At 37.9% G+C, this 13,865-nt stretch overlaps 1 protein-coding gene across 5 annotated transcripts in view; it reads right to left on the bottom strand.

Annotated features, from left to right (window-relative positions):
* Positions 1–13,865, bottom strand: part of MAP3K20 (mitogen-activated protein kinase kinase kinase 20) — a 183,879-nt gene that overhangs the window by 51,673 nt on the left and 118,341 nt on the right. For all 5 annotated transcript variants that reach the window (XM_042994715.1, XM_042994716.1, XM_042994717.1 and 2 more), the window contains exons 9-10: positions 9,263–9,337; positions 4,426–4,532 (exon numbers count right to left, since the gene is read on the bottom strand). In XM_042994715.1, the coding sequence (XP_042850649.1) occupies positions 4,426–4,532; positions 9,263–9,337 (182 nt within the window). The remainder of the gene's footprint in view (positions 1–4,425; positions 4,533–9,262; positions 9,338–13,865) is intronic.

The raw sequence follows: 13,865 nt of genomic DNA, 5'->3' as shown, positions 1-13,865 counted from the left end.
AGGAGAAACAAGCTGAAGATATGAACAAGGAGATATCTGACTGTAGATTTCTTTCCTATCATCTATTAGATCAAAAGAAAGAACATAGTTCACTTAAAAAAATTTTTTTAATGTTTAGAGAGACAGAGAGGGAGACACAGAATCTGAAGCAGGCTCCAGGCTCTGAGTTGTCCGCACAGAGCCTGACGTGTGGCTCAAACCCACGAATTGCGAGATCATGACCTGCGCCAGAGTCATATGCTTAACCGACTGAGCCACCCAGGCACCCTGGAAAGAACATAGTTTATATGGTTTTAAATAACCTAGCTTTAAAAAGAATTTTAAGGGGCAACTGGATAGCTCATTCGGTTTAGTGTTCAGCTCCTGATGTCGGCTCAGGTCATGATCTCACGGTTGTGAGATAGAGCCCCGCATCAGTCTCCATGCTGGGTGTACAGCCTGCCTAAGATGCTCTCTCTCCCTCTCTGCCCCTCCCCTAGTCTCTCTCTCTCTCAAAAAACAAAACTAAAAAATAAATACAAAATTTAGAATTGTAATAAAAATCACTTAATTTTCTAAAACAGAATGTTTCATCTGGTCTATGTGTAAGGAAGCTCTACCACAAAACAAGCATTTCCCAGAAACACAAGATTTCCTACACATGCTTCCAACAGTAGTCATGTGGTTTCAGACACAAGACAAAAGTCAGGAGAAAGAGGACAGTCTGAATGTGTTGCCCTTTGAAATATCCAGATGATGTGACAAAGCATTTGATTCTTTTTGGTATGTGGGACAGAGTGGGATGTTTTTGCCTTGATCATAACCTAGAACAATCACGCTCTCGTATTTCTCTTTGCTCAAAGGAATCAAGTGAACTCTGCATGGTCATGACCGGATGGTATGGCGCTGGCCACGGTCCAGGAGCAGCGCTGCGCAGAGCGTGCACCACAGCAGGCCTGTGGGACCAGACCACGTGGGTTCTGGTACTGGCTCTTAGTGCAATCTTGGGCAGGTGACCTAACATGTCCATCCATCTCATTTTGCTCTGTGACAGAAGTCAGGATTGCCGTATGGATTAAAAAAGATAATCCAGATAAAGTACGAGCATCTGGTGAGAATATAATAAATGGCAGTTGTGTGTGTTGTTACTCTGATATTATTCCCTCTGGTTTTAACCAATTGCCACGTTCAGATAAAACAGCCCTGCTACTTCTTAGACTGGTTTAAGGGTTCAGGTAAAGAAACATATTCTCTCACCAGCTCTCAGGATCAACTGGTTTCTCAAAGAGAGCCAGGGAGGAAGCCAGCTAAGCAACTGCTTGCTTTTTACTAAAACACATTAATGTATTACCAATGTTATTTCCCTCATCTTTTCATCTTCAGACATTTAAAAAAATTTATTCAACCATCCAGGTTTGTAGAAAATAAAGCCGTCCAAATAGAAAACACTCTTCCCAAATTTAATTATCCACTGGTGTCACTGACCTTTTGATACTTTTAGGTACACATACCATCTAAACGTAAATGTTTATAGTACAAAAAATGCAATCATTCTAATCATACTGGACCCTAGCCTCTATTTGTAAGTCATTTATCATATCTGTATTATCATAAATGGCTCCATCTATTCTGTATATGGAGATAGCATCAGTTGTTAAAACCATAAAAATCACAAAAAAACCAAAAATCTATTGCACCTTATGCCCTTTCTAATTTACAATTCTAAATGACGCTGTGATAAGCGCATATCTGTACATTCTTGTATAGCCTTTCATTTCCTCAGGAATGGAGTGGTAGTGGTGGAGGCAGCCGATCTATACTGCCAGACTGTCCTCCAAAAAGGTAGTAGTTTCACCAGCAATGTATTAGAAAGTTTATTATGCTGGATATTTTCATAATGTAGATTTTTGCCAATCTGGCAAATGAATTATGTTCCTTATAGTTGCTTGATTGTACGTGAGGTTAAATATTTTCATATGTTTATTGGCCATTTGAGTTCTCCTTTTGTGAAATGCCTTTCATGTCCTTTAGAATGATATAATTAAAATGTTATTTTAAAGGCAGTAACTCTGTCTACCACCGTAGTCTTCCAAGTGTGATCTGGGGGCCCGTGGGAGCTTTTCAAAGGATCGAAGAGATTAAAGTGGTTTTCAGAACAACATTAAGACATGACGTGCCTTTTCTCATTCTCTCACAAGTGCACAGACCCTTCCAGAGGCTTCGGGATATGTGCCAGTGCCGCAGGCTGAGTGCGGAGACAGGATTTATTGTTACTTAAATGAATCAAGAGCTACATACTTAAATTTTTTCTCAGTTCTAATTCTGAATGTGGTAAATACTGACAGATCTAACTCACTGCAACTGAAGCTCTTTGTAGTCCTCAATAATTTTTCAGAGTGTAATGGAGTCTTGGGACCAAAAACTTCTGGAACTGCCAAGCTACTATCTAGGGGGAAAGAAGTTACGGCAGTGTGGCATTTGTCCTGGAAGTTTATGGTGGGCACTGCTTTTGCCAAAAGGAGGTTTTTACATTTTTCTATAGAAAATTTACCAACTGTCCCCCTATTTTCTGATGTTGTTGGCATAGTTTTAGTATCATATCTCAAGGCTATTATAATACACTAATTTTAAAATCCCACTAGTCTTTTGGATAACAGATCAAACAGCATCCCCTCAGGAAATCCTTTTATTATTTCGTCAGACTAGATTTCATGGTTGCATACTCTCAGATGTCCAGTAATTCTCTGTCATAATTCTTATCAAAGTAGTAATAATAAGTTGCTTGTGCATCTATAGTCAGTAGTTCAACGCTAGACCCCCTACTCCATATGCACTAGGGCTGTTCTGCTCATCACCATGGCACAACACAAGAGCGCCTTGCCTCAGCAGAGGTTCTGGAGTATGTGAATGAATGAATGTAAGAAACACACCTGTCAATAAATCAGCTTACATTTTTATATTCTCTTGTATGATATCATAATGTCTTTTACTGTTGCTGCCACCATGGTGTTTCCTTCCCCAAATATTTATCGAGCAACTGCTGTGTTCGAGGCCCATTCTAGATGCTGTAGGTATAGTAATGAACAAAAGAGATTATCTGATCCTTTTACATTTCAGCCAGAGAGGTACAGATAAAACAGCAAACTACAGAATTACTTATTAATTCCAATAGCAGTAGAGGCTCTAAAGGAGATGCTCTCGGGGCACATAAAGTAGAACCTCATCTGATCTAGGGTCAGAAACACTTCCTTAAATACACGTTATTTCAGTTGCTATCTAAATGATGACTAGGAGCCAAGCTGGATGTGGGTGTCAAGGGTGGTATGCTGCCGAAAGGGACGAGTTTTATATAGAAGAAACTGCATTTGCAAGGACTCTGAACAAGGAAGAAGTATGCATCTACTGAGGGACTAAAAGCCAGAAATTAAGAGGCAGAACTATGCTCTTACGGTAAGGCTGCTGAGGTCAGAGTGCAAAGGGTCTCCTGAGTCTTGTGCAGCGTTGACCTTTATACTAGAGTAATCCCTTACGCGGATTTGAAACGAGTGATCTGATTAATTTGTGCTGGTCTCTTACTGTAGGAAACAAGTATTAACTTACATGTTTTGTTAATTATTTAAGTCCAGAACGAAACCCCCTCATACCTACATTCGAGCAGAGAGTATGACTTTTGTTTCCCTAAATAAAAACTGATTTAACTCACTGGCCTCAGATAGAGATTTCAAAAGAATAAAAACCAATAAGGTTACTGTAAAACAATCATACAGAAAGCCCAAGGAAACGTCTAAGAACAGGAGTGAACAACTCGATGTTTCCAAGGTGCATGCAGTATTCATTGGGCATCAGCAGGTGGCGTAAGGCGTCACGTTACCGCCAAGGCTATCAGGAGCAAAGATAAGTTACTTAAATCTCTGCTGAGTCAGGGAGGAATAATGTCAGCTCCCAAACATGCTATTTATATAACTGCAGCACGTGACCTGGCTCAACTGTCTCATCCTGGGCTTGCTCCTTCCACTCACACATTACAATTCTCTCATTAAGTTTGCTTTCCACTTGACAAAATTTAGGATTCATAACATCAATAGTTTTCTTTTAAAAGTGTTTTTATAGTCTCCCTACCTCCTCCATCAACAGATCCAGTACTCTGCAAACTCCTAGGCAAATAATATTTTTATTTCTCACTGGACAGATGCCAAGACTTCCTAATACAGAGTGTATGGTACAGAGAAATGTCTGGTAACTGTCTTCGGTCTCAGGAGATATGATTTTAATAGTCTTTCCAAATACTTAGACATATGCAATGGAGGACTTACTAGATCTCCAAAAAATTTTAACATAAAAAACAAAACTCTAGAGTGTCATCAAGTTCACTGGTTTTCTTCTTCAGTGGAGCTGGACCCGATCTTTTAAAGCCAGAGGCCATGACTTGGTGCAAGGCTTACCTACCTCCACTCTGCCTTGTTGTGCAGGAATGAGTTACACTGGTCAGGAAGGCTAGTATCATTTGACATGGACTCCAGAATTGAAATGATTTGCTTGAAAGATGGCCGTTTCTGAAAAAGAGAAAATAATAAACTTGTTGGGACTTAAAGTAGGTCTTTAAGAGAAAATCCACAAGCAAAACAATAAGCTTGACATACCATAACAAAATAAAATAGCATGCCATGTCCTGACTTAGTTATTACAACTGTCTGACTACTCAGGTTTAAGGGAACCATATTCCTTATTTTCAATAAATTATAAGAATAGTCTTGCCATTTTTCTATCATGTGGCCTAAGGCTGGAATAATTACAGTTTTTCTCTAGGTACGGAAAGTACGAATTCTCTTTTGGGTAGGATTAAGGAGTCCTAAAAGGGAAAAGTTAAATCCTTTAAAAATCTTTGTGATACAGCAAGTTTAGTAAAAGTTAACGGTGGAGTCTGGGTGACAGGTCTACCAGTGTTCACCATAAAATTCAATCAACTTTTCTGTATGTTTGAACATTCTTACAATGTTGGGGGAGAATCTACTTACTCTGTTAGAACTACTAAAATTTCCCCAACCACTGGCTGATAGAAAAAGCCCCCCACTTTAAAGTCATTATGACTTCATTGTCTGCAGTGTTGACTCCACATCATAACTAGTTTGGGAAGCGGGAAGCTCTAATGCACAGTTTACTAGGAATTGAAAAAGTGGTGGTTCGGCACATTTCTTTAGCGGTAACCACACTAGTCTGTTGCCTTAGACTCTAGCCAAGGCTGAGACAAAAGGTTAAAACAAAAATGGAGAAAGATAACAAAAGGATGATGCACATTCTGTCTTCATCATGCCTCATAATTATACCATTTCTGAGCAAATTACAGTTGCAGCAATTAAAACATGCATTTTAATTTAGGAGCACAAAAACAAGAAGGAACAACGTTGAGGTGGCTTGCTCTTAGGACTTGAGTGCTTCCTACCTTAAGAAAGACAATTTTTCCACTTCTCAGGAATATAAAACTGGGCCATTCATTCCGAATTCTGCCTTCATTGTATTCTTTTAAGGGCGTGTGTGCCTGTATGTGTGTGTGTAAGAAGAGGGCCTAAGTAGCTAAGTGTCGCTGATACACAGTAAGCCTTGTAATAAGCAAAGAAGAAAATGCCTTAAGTAGGAAATTTGAAAAATACAGTCTTAACTTTATTCCTATTTTCATTTCTCCTACCATGTGTCAGGCTGTAAAAGGAAAAATGTTTTAATTGTTTGCACAGGAACTAATTATATAATACAGGATTTTCATTTTGCATGGAAAAGCAGTGAGAGGCTAAGAATATTTTTCCCTACATTTAATCATTCTTGAAATAAAGTAAAACTCTTTTGTAATTAGGTGACAAGTATCCCTAGAAAAATTTTAATTTTATAGGTAGAATACACAATTAGATGGAAATTATCAAAGTGAACATTTGAAAAACAACAACAATATAGAATTTTGTGGTGATGATGGTTTACAGATATTCTGATTGCAGAATACAGTATTTGGTCCAGGCCTACGTTCCCTTTAGTATTCACGTAGGTTTTGCTTACATTAAAAAAATTACACCTAGGGCCATTTATTAAGCATTTATATACATTATTTATTATCTCCATTTTGTAGATAAGGAAAATCTCAGAAAAATATGGATTGCCCAGTGTCACACGAGAGTAAGATATTCCTATCAAACTCCGGGCTTTATTCTTTTCTTATTTAGAAATGCCAGTTTAGAACTGGAAACTACCTACCTTTACTTCTTTTTTTCTTTGATAAACTACTTTGAGCACCTGGTGTGAGCCATTGGCCCATGACTTGACATTTACCTAATAGCTTTCTCTTGTATTCTCTTTCGCCTCCTCATTGCAAAAGAACATTTTTCTACAGGTGAGCTGAATATTTTTTTTATCTATGTCTTTAAAGCATAAAGGCTGGGGAAAAAAGGAAAGGTTTGTAACCAGTCATGGCTCTATATATGTGCACAGGAGTGGCATCAACTTCTGGCTGAATTGCTACAGACTTCTAGCCAGAAAACTAAAATGTGCCTTGGTCTGGCTACTTGAGTTAACACATTGGGCACCCACTTACTAAATGTGTGGAAGGTGCCAAAGGTAGCACTGTGCCCTCAAAGAGACAGCAGTCCATTTAGACAGAAAAGAGATTTTAAAAAATACAACAGCAAAAGGTAAGGCCTTAGCCCAGATTGTGGTTTAGGAACAGGAGTACCAAGTATGGGCTGCAGTAAACAGAACAGTCAGGGAGGGCTTGATGTTGAAGTAATCAAAGGAAGAAAGAAAACAGGAGGGCACGCCCAGGGAAGGGATGTGTGGAAGGTATGGCTGGAGATCAACCATGAGAGCTGGAAGCATGGGCCGCCGCTGGATGTACAATGAAATACAGAAGGAATGTATTAGTTGTATCAGAATAAAATGCCTTGAATGTAGGAAATAAAAATCAGTCTTAAACTTTATACTTCACCTGGCTAGAATACAAGACTCCTCTCGTGCTAAAGAAGGGTAAGCTGGCTACATGTTAAAGACATGCCAACTTGATGGCTTCACGGGGCCTGATGTCCTTCCTGTGTTAGGTGTTTACACTACCATTTCATTAATGCACCAAAATGTATATTCTTAGAATTTTAATTACTGAAGTACGGAGCTTCCGATTAAGAAATTCAAAACCTGCTTTGCATACTGAGATATAATTGCAGTTATAGAGATTTAGTTGTGTTAATCATTCAATGCAAATAATTTTAGGTAAAATTTTTATTTAAGTATCAGAGAGAAAAATACCACCAAAATGACTATATATGCCACAATGGACATGTAACTGGTACAGTATGGAAAAGGTGGTATGATAGCATTAAAAATATATATATGTTCTAGAGCAAACTTGCAAATAGCTGCTTACATTTTCTACTGGATTAGCTGCAAAGTGCAGGCATTTCTCTTAGTGCTTCAAAACCCCATATTCTGCGAACAGAGGCGGGGCAGACCATTCCAAACCTATACAGCTTTGTCACTGAATACTAATAAAAACAATCATAGTAAATAAAAATACTAACAGAATTTTTAAAATGTTAAATTCTTTTTTTTTAATTAATTTTTTTTTTTGGTTTTACATTTTTTATTTTTGAGAGACAGAGAGAGCACAAGTGGGGAGGGGCAGAGAGAGAAGGAGATAGAATCCGAAGCAGGCTCCAGGCTCTGAGCTGTCAGCACAGAGCCTGACACGGGGCTCAAACTCACGAACCGTGAGATCATGACCTGAGCCGAAGCTGGACACTCAACCAACTGAGCCACTCAGGTGCCCCTAAATTCGTTAATAAAAAACATTATGAAGTCAATAAAAGATTCTCCTTTCAAAAAGGGTGAAGATAGTCTGATGAACAGGAGTGAAAGCGAAGATTGAGGTTGCTGGTTACCAGGGCCAAGGGGACATGTACAAGTCAGGGAAGACCCAACCACAAACTCCTCCAAGACAAAGCACGGCCACCCAGCCACGAGGGAGCACGTGGGCGGAGGCGCCTCACAGATCTGTGTCCCCTGCTGCTCTGCAAACTGTACTTGGTGTTGAGCTGTTCTCACTTGATGGTGTGGGACGACGTGCTAGGTAACAGGTATGACTCAGCATGAATTCTGTGTTACACAAACATGTTTCTCAGACTTACCGGTGGTTTATGCATTATTCCCGCTAGAGAAACACATGCTATAGAACAGACTGTGTTACCATCATGCATTCTTCCTGGGCCAGATTGGAACGGAGTTTAAATTAAGGAAGAAATTCCATTCTTAAGTCTTAGATCTGTTTAAAAAAGTCAGTTCGCAATAGATTTCAGTGACAGAGTGGACAAATTCAAACTATAAGATTAGTTCCTTTCTTGAGTCTTTCTCTTCTGTGACGTTGTTTTACTTTCTAACTTTTTAATATGAAAAATTACAAACATATACAAACGCAGAACAACGTAACAAGCCTCCATATACCTATCACGTGGCTTCAAAAATTATCATGGCCAATCTTGTTTAATCTACACCACCATCTATTTCCTTTCACTTTATTTTGAAGCAACTCCAAGACTCGCCTATCATTTTATCTATAAATATTTCCGTATGTATGTGAGAGTCTTTTAAAATGATCTTTGCAGGGAAAGGAAATGGGCCTTCATGCTCAAATGTGATAACCACATGAAAGTCTACATTCTGGAATGTCTCCAACTCTATTGTGATAGCTTAAAAAACATCACGAATCTAGTTTCTCTAGAAGTGCTACTTTTGCCTGGTCTTTGGTTCAGACTGCTTGGGTTCCTTCTCCAGTCTCACCATGTACTAACCTGTGGCCTTGAGCATTACTTACCTTCTGTGTGCCTTGACCCTTCATCTGTAAAATGAGTGTCATAACACAACCTATTTCATAGAGGTATTCTAAGGAACAAATGAGCAAATGTGCATAAAGTGCTTGGAGCAGTGCCTGGCATATAATGAGCACTGTGTGCTAGCCATTTTTATAACATGAAAATGCAATACTTATTATTAGAGATTAAAAACAAAGGAATGCAATTCTTTCCATTGAGTCAAGAGTGCCAGAATGCTGTAAGAAAGCCAGTAATGAGTTTCTAAGGATCAAGATGAACAAATATCAACAGAAAGCCTTTACAGTCCATCCGGGACTCACAGAAGCAGCAATGCAGCTTGCTTTGTAATGAATCTTATTACTCCAAGTTTTAGAAACTCAAAACCAAGAAAACATGTGAAATTTCAGAATTCTGAACAACAACCAAAAGAATATTTATTTATATACCTTGGCATCAGCTTCCCAACACTGACGTAACAGCTCAGCAAAACTTCTGGGGCAACTGCTTGGAATGGTTAATCTCTACCACAGAGAAAGGAAAAACAACACAAGGATTGACTCATTAAGGTAAGCAAATACTGAAAGGTCATACAAGTTAATTTAAGAGCATAAATAAGTCATTAACTTTAAAACTTCCATTGATTGACACATGGCAAGTAAGAATTTATGTTTAGATTCATAATATCTAATCTCTAAAGACACTGATGCTACTTTTCTTCCAAAACGGTATCCAAGTGGATGGAGAAGTTGGATTCAGCACCACAAATCCAAAAACACCTAGACACAAGTCTAAAAGAAACTACAGTAGGACAGGGGCAAGGAGGAACAGAAATACACACTGTAAAGCCACAAACCTATCACCATTCTTTCATAGACAACTACGAAATCTGCAGACAGGTCGGGCAGCCAGGCAACCAGCTTGGCTCTGGCAGGAGGTGTACAACTCTGAAAGCATCTTCTGCAGAGACCGTCAAAGAGAGAATTTTAAAGAAGTGTGCCTTTTCTCATCAGCAAAGAGGATATTCTGTTTTTTCTTTTTCTTTTTTTTTTTTTTAATGTTTATTTATTTTTGAGACAGAGAGAGACACAGCATGAACGGGGGAGGGTCAGAGAGAGGGAGACACAGAATCTGAAACAGGCTCCAGGCTCCGAGCTGTCAGCACAGAGCCCGACGCAGGGCTCGAACTCACGGACCACGAGATCATGACCTGAGCTGAAGTTGGACGCTCAACCGACTGAGCCACCCAGGCACCCCCAAAGAGGATATTCTGAATGTATGATCCCTTACGGGTAAACCGCAGGGACTGGACACAACAGAGATTATATAATGTGAGGATCAGTCCCGTTCCAACATTTTATACAAGTGGTTCTCTAGAACTTGCGATGTCCCTGGAGGCTCTCTAGAGATCTGCAGAGGCATTTTTTGTTTGTTTTAAAGACGGGAGGGCTGCACCTGGCATGGGTCAAGAGTACTAGACATCCTTCACTGTGTTGTAAATCCCTGATTAAGTACTCCCTCATACTCCACGAAACTCCAGATGCCCCGGGTGCAAACAACAGGGTTTATCATTTTCTGACCTCAGACTCTCTCTTGGATTTATAAACACATTTTTTGAGCAGTTTTAAAATACAATGAATTAAGAATGCAACAACTAAATAAGATAAATCAAGGGCAGATTGATCTTTGCAGTACTCATAACCTTACCGAGATGTTTGGAAAACATCACCTGCAACAGCATCGCTCATGCTGCTGGAATCACTGATACAATTCAGCTCGACTCTGCATGTGTAGCTGTTGAATCCTATTTACCCGCAGGGACAAGCATCTAAAATTGTTCCACACTCTCCTCTCTTGTGGCCATGCCTGTGCATTTATACATTGCAATACCTTTTTCATTGATTTCTTCTTTATTACAGTTAGAGCATTATGTTAACTTTAAAATATAACGTGTATAATGGGTAGGTTGCACTACCTCTGAATTTCATTTCAGGGAAGTAGAGGGACCATTAACAGGGTTGTTATCAAAAGAGCGCTGGGTGTGAGTTGAGAACTGCCGCACTAAGAAGTACTGAGATTTATTCCACAGTATTGTTTACTGAAGAAGTTTTGTAAATAAAAAGCTTAAACTTAAACTGAATTTATTTGGAATTGGGGAAGGTTGTGTATAAAACTAGAAAAAGAGTTGTTCTGGCAGGAAAACCAGATGATCTATATTTAGAATTACAGATAACCTTAAAATCAAAATAAACCAAAATAAAACCTTATAACCAAGTTTTAAACAAAACAACCCTCTCCAAGTTAAAGGTATGCTAAACATCTTTTTAATTGATTACATAGAACAGAGGAGATGTAGTAACCTGCACTCTTATTTTACTGTAATATATGGTAAACCGTACTCCTATTTTACTGGAAACCTTTTGATGAAGATCAAAAGGAAAATCGGGTGTTTACTTAAAAACACACACACACACATACACACACATACATATGATGGCTGGTTGGGAGTAGCAACTAAGAAAAACGAAGTGATTGCAACTATTCAGCTGAATCCACTCCATGGCAAAAAAATTTCTCATAAAAGGTAACATTTTCAATATAACTTTCTCACATTTTTTCTAAGAACTGAAATGTGACCTGGATGAATATGGATGTTAATTTTCTGTCATCTTTTCTCACTGAAAAACTTTTTAGCTACTGAATCTTGAGACATTATGAAATATGATATAATTATTTTAAGTTATCTGATATGGTCAAATATCAATTAAATCTAAACTCACACGCTAATGTAAGGGATTATTTTGGTGCATCAAAAAGTACTTTAAAAAATAAAAATATAAAGTACTTTAAAAGGGAATCCAAAGCATTTAAGTCCTGATTACCTAATTGTGGGTATTCCTACTGCATTAAAACATCCTGAAATGGCCAGAATATTAGCAATAGATTTGCAACACTTCAAAACGGCAAGATTTTAAAAGTTTCAAATTTAAATTAAAATATTTCCCAAACACTAAGTTATGCATGACATTTTTTAAAGGTCATACTCCTTTTTGCACCATTTTCTACATAAGATGCAAAAAATTACTCTTAATAATTTATCTTTTTCTAAAGTATAGTCAACAATGGATTAAGCTTTTTGAGGATTTCTATTAAGAATAGTAGCTTTGCTACTAAGAACAAAACACATTTTATAAGAATCTAAGTACTTGTAAAGATAGAAATTATCCTGCTAGAATATTCTGAATGACCACTAATTGAGTTTTATGGAAATAACAAAGGCAAACATACATGTCTGGAAGAATTATGAAATTTACTAGCAATACCCTCCTACTTTCAGGACTTCTGTAAGGATTCACTGTTTGCTTTAACAGTGCTTTATGTATCTAGTTTTAATAGGATTTAGTATCTAGTTTTAATAGGATTTAATATTAGGAAAAATTGTTTGAAGGCCTTATTTCATTATTAAACACTTAGAAGCAAAGACCTTCAGATATTTTTAGAAAGTATTGATCTTCCTACAGATCCAAAAAGCAGTCCTAAATGGTGAAACTAAATAAGGTCTAGAGTCTAGCTGAGAGTAATGTATCAATGTCAACTTTTTGGTTTTGGTATTGGCCTACACCTGTATCTCACCAGTGGTAGAAGCTGGGTGAAGGATACACAGAATCCCTTCTAATATTTCTGCAACTTACTGTGAGTCTATGATTATTTCAAAATAAAAGTAAAAAGAAAAGACAGTTCTAATATTTGAATATAGGTGCATTCTAGCATGAGTAGCTTACATTTAAAGTGTCTCGCTAAGTTTAAACACATCATTCTTTACTTAAATGAGGCCTGTTTCAAAAAAAAAATACAGCTTGCTCTTTTCAACTCAAGAACCCAAGATATTCCAAAGTAAAAATAAGTGAATTAAAATAATTAGAAGTTGAAAGGATTTTGGAAATTACATTTAAATCAAAGTCTTGATTTTATTATGAAATTAAATAAATCCTTGGCAAATTTTTTTCAAGCTTTAAGTCAAGTCCCAGGTAGTTAACATACAGTGTACTATTAGTTTCAGGTATAGGATTTAGTGATTCAACACTTAACATAATAACACCTGGAGCTCATCACAACAAGCGCCCTCCTTAATACCCATCACCCGTGTAACCCATCCCCTCCTCCAGCAACCCTCTGTTTGTTCTCTACAAACTGCCAGTTGAGACTTGGCAATTATTTTAATGTTATGTCAGTAGAATTTGTTTTGCTAATAAGTGTCTACGTTTATGAGATGAAATGAAGACTCCTTCACGAATGATGACAATGGAATTTACAGCTAAACTTCCATATTTTTGACAAATAAATACGTAGAATGAGAGTAGAGGGAGAAATATCCTCATAATACCCAAACTTCCTCAAGTTCAGTGGAAAGTTGGGAAAACTTGTGTCACCGTGGGGGGGTCTTTCAATTTGCTATTCTATGTCCAGAATGGGAGGGATCTGAGTGGTCTCCGTCAGTTATTAGCTGGCCATCATGTACACCATGGATAAAACAGTACAACCTACTCTAGGGAATCCTTCAGGGAAAGGGGGGAGATAGCCTCTTTCGTGTACATGGTGGGGAGGTTCTGAAGATTATGGGTGATTCCCAGCCCTCAAGCCTGCTATCCAAAGGCAGTTTCTAAATTCATTTTTCTCAACAGCTTTAATAATCCTTGAGAGATACTCCAATGTTTTGAAAGTGCTTCAGATTCACACCTCTTCTGCCATCCTTTAGATGAAGTACTATTTTTAAATATTAATTCGTTTTTCTTAGACATATTTGGAGGGCCCAGTTGGCTTTTAAAAAACTTTCTTCTAGTTTATCTTGGAACAACATAGAGGGAAACAAATTACATGGAGTGTTCTGCTCCAAAGTCAACATTGGGTCAATAATTTTCTTCCCTCCCATTTGTAACCCCAGAACCAAACATCTTAATCACCTCACTGGCAAAAGAAACTGAACAGAAACAAGTGGGTTCTCCTATCATGAAAATATCAGTTATTCTATGTACCAGGTCTGATTTAATAGCA

This window comes from Panthera tigris, chromosome C1, assembly GCF_018350195.1.
Source record: "Panthera tigris isolate Pti1 chromosome C1, P.tigris_Pti1_mat1.1, whole genome shotgun sequence".
Lineage (NCBI taxonomy): Eukaryota > Metazoa > Chordata > Mammalia > Carnivora > Felidae > Panthera > Panthera tigris.
Note: the sequence above shows the minus strand (reverse complement) of the source record. Positions and strands in the feature narration are given on the sequence as shown.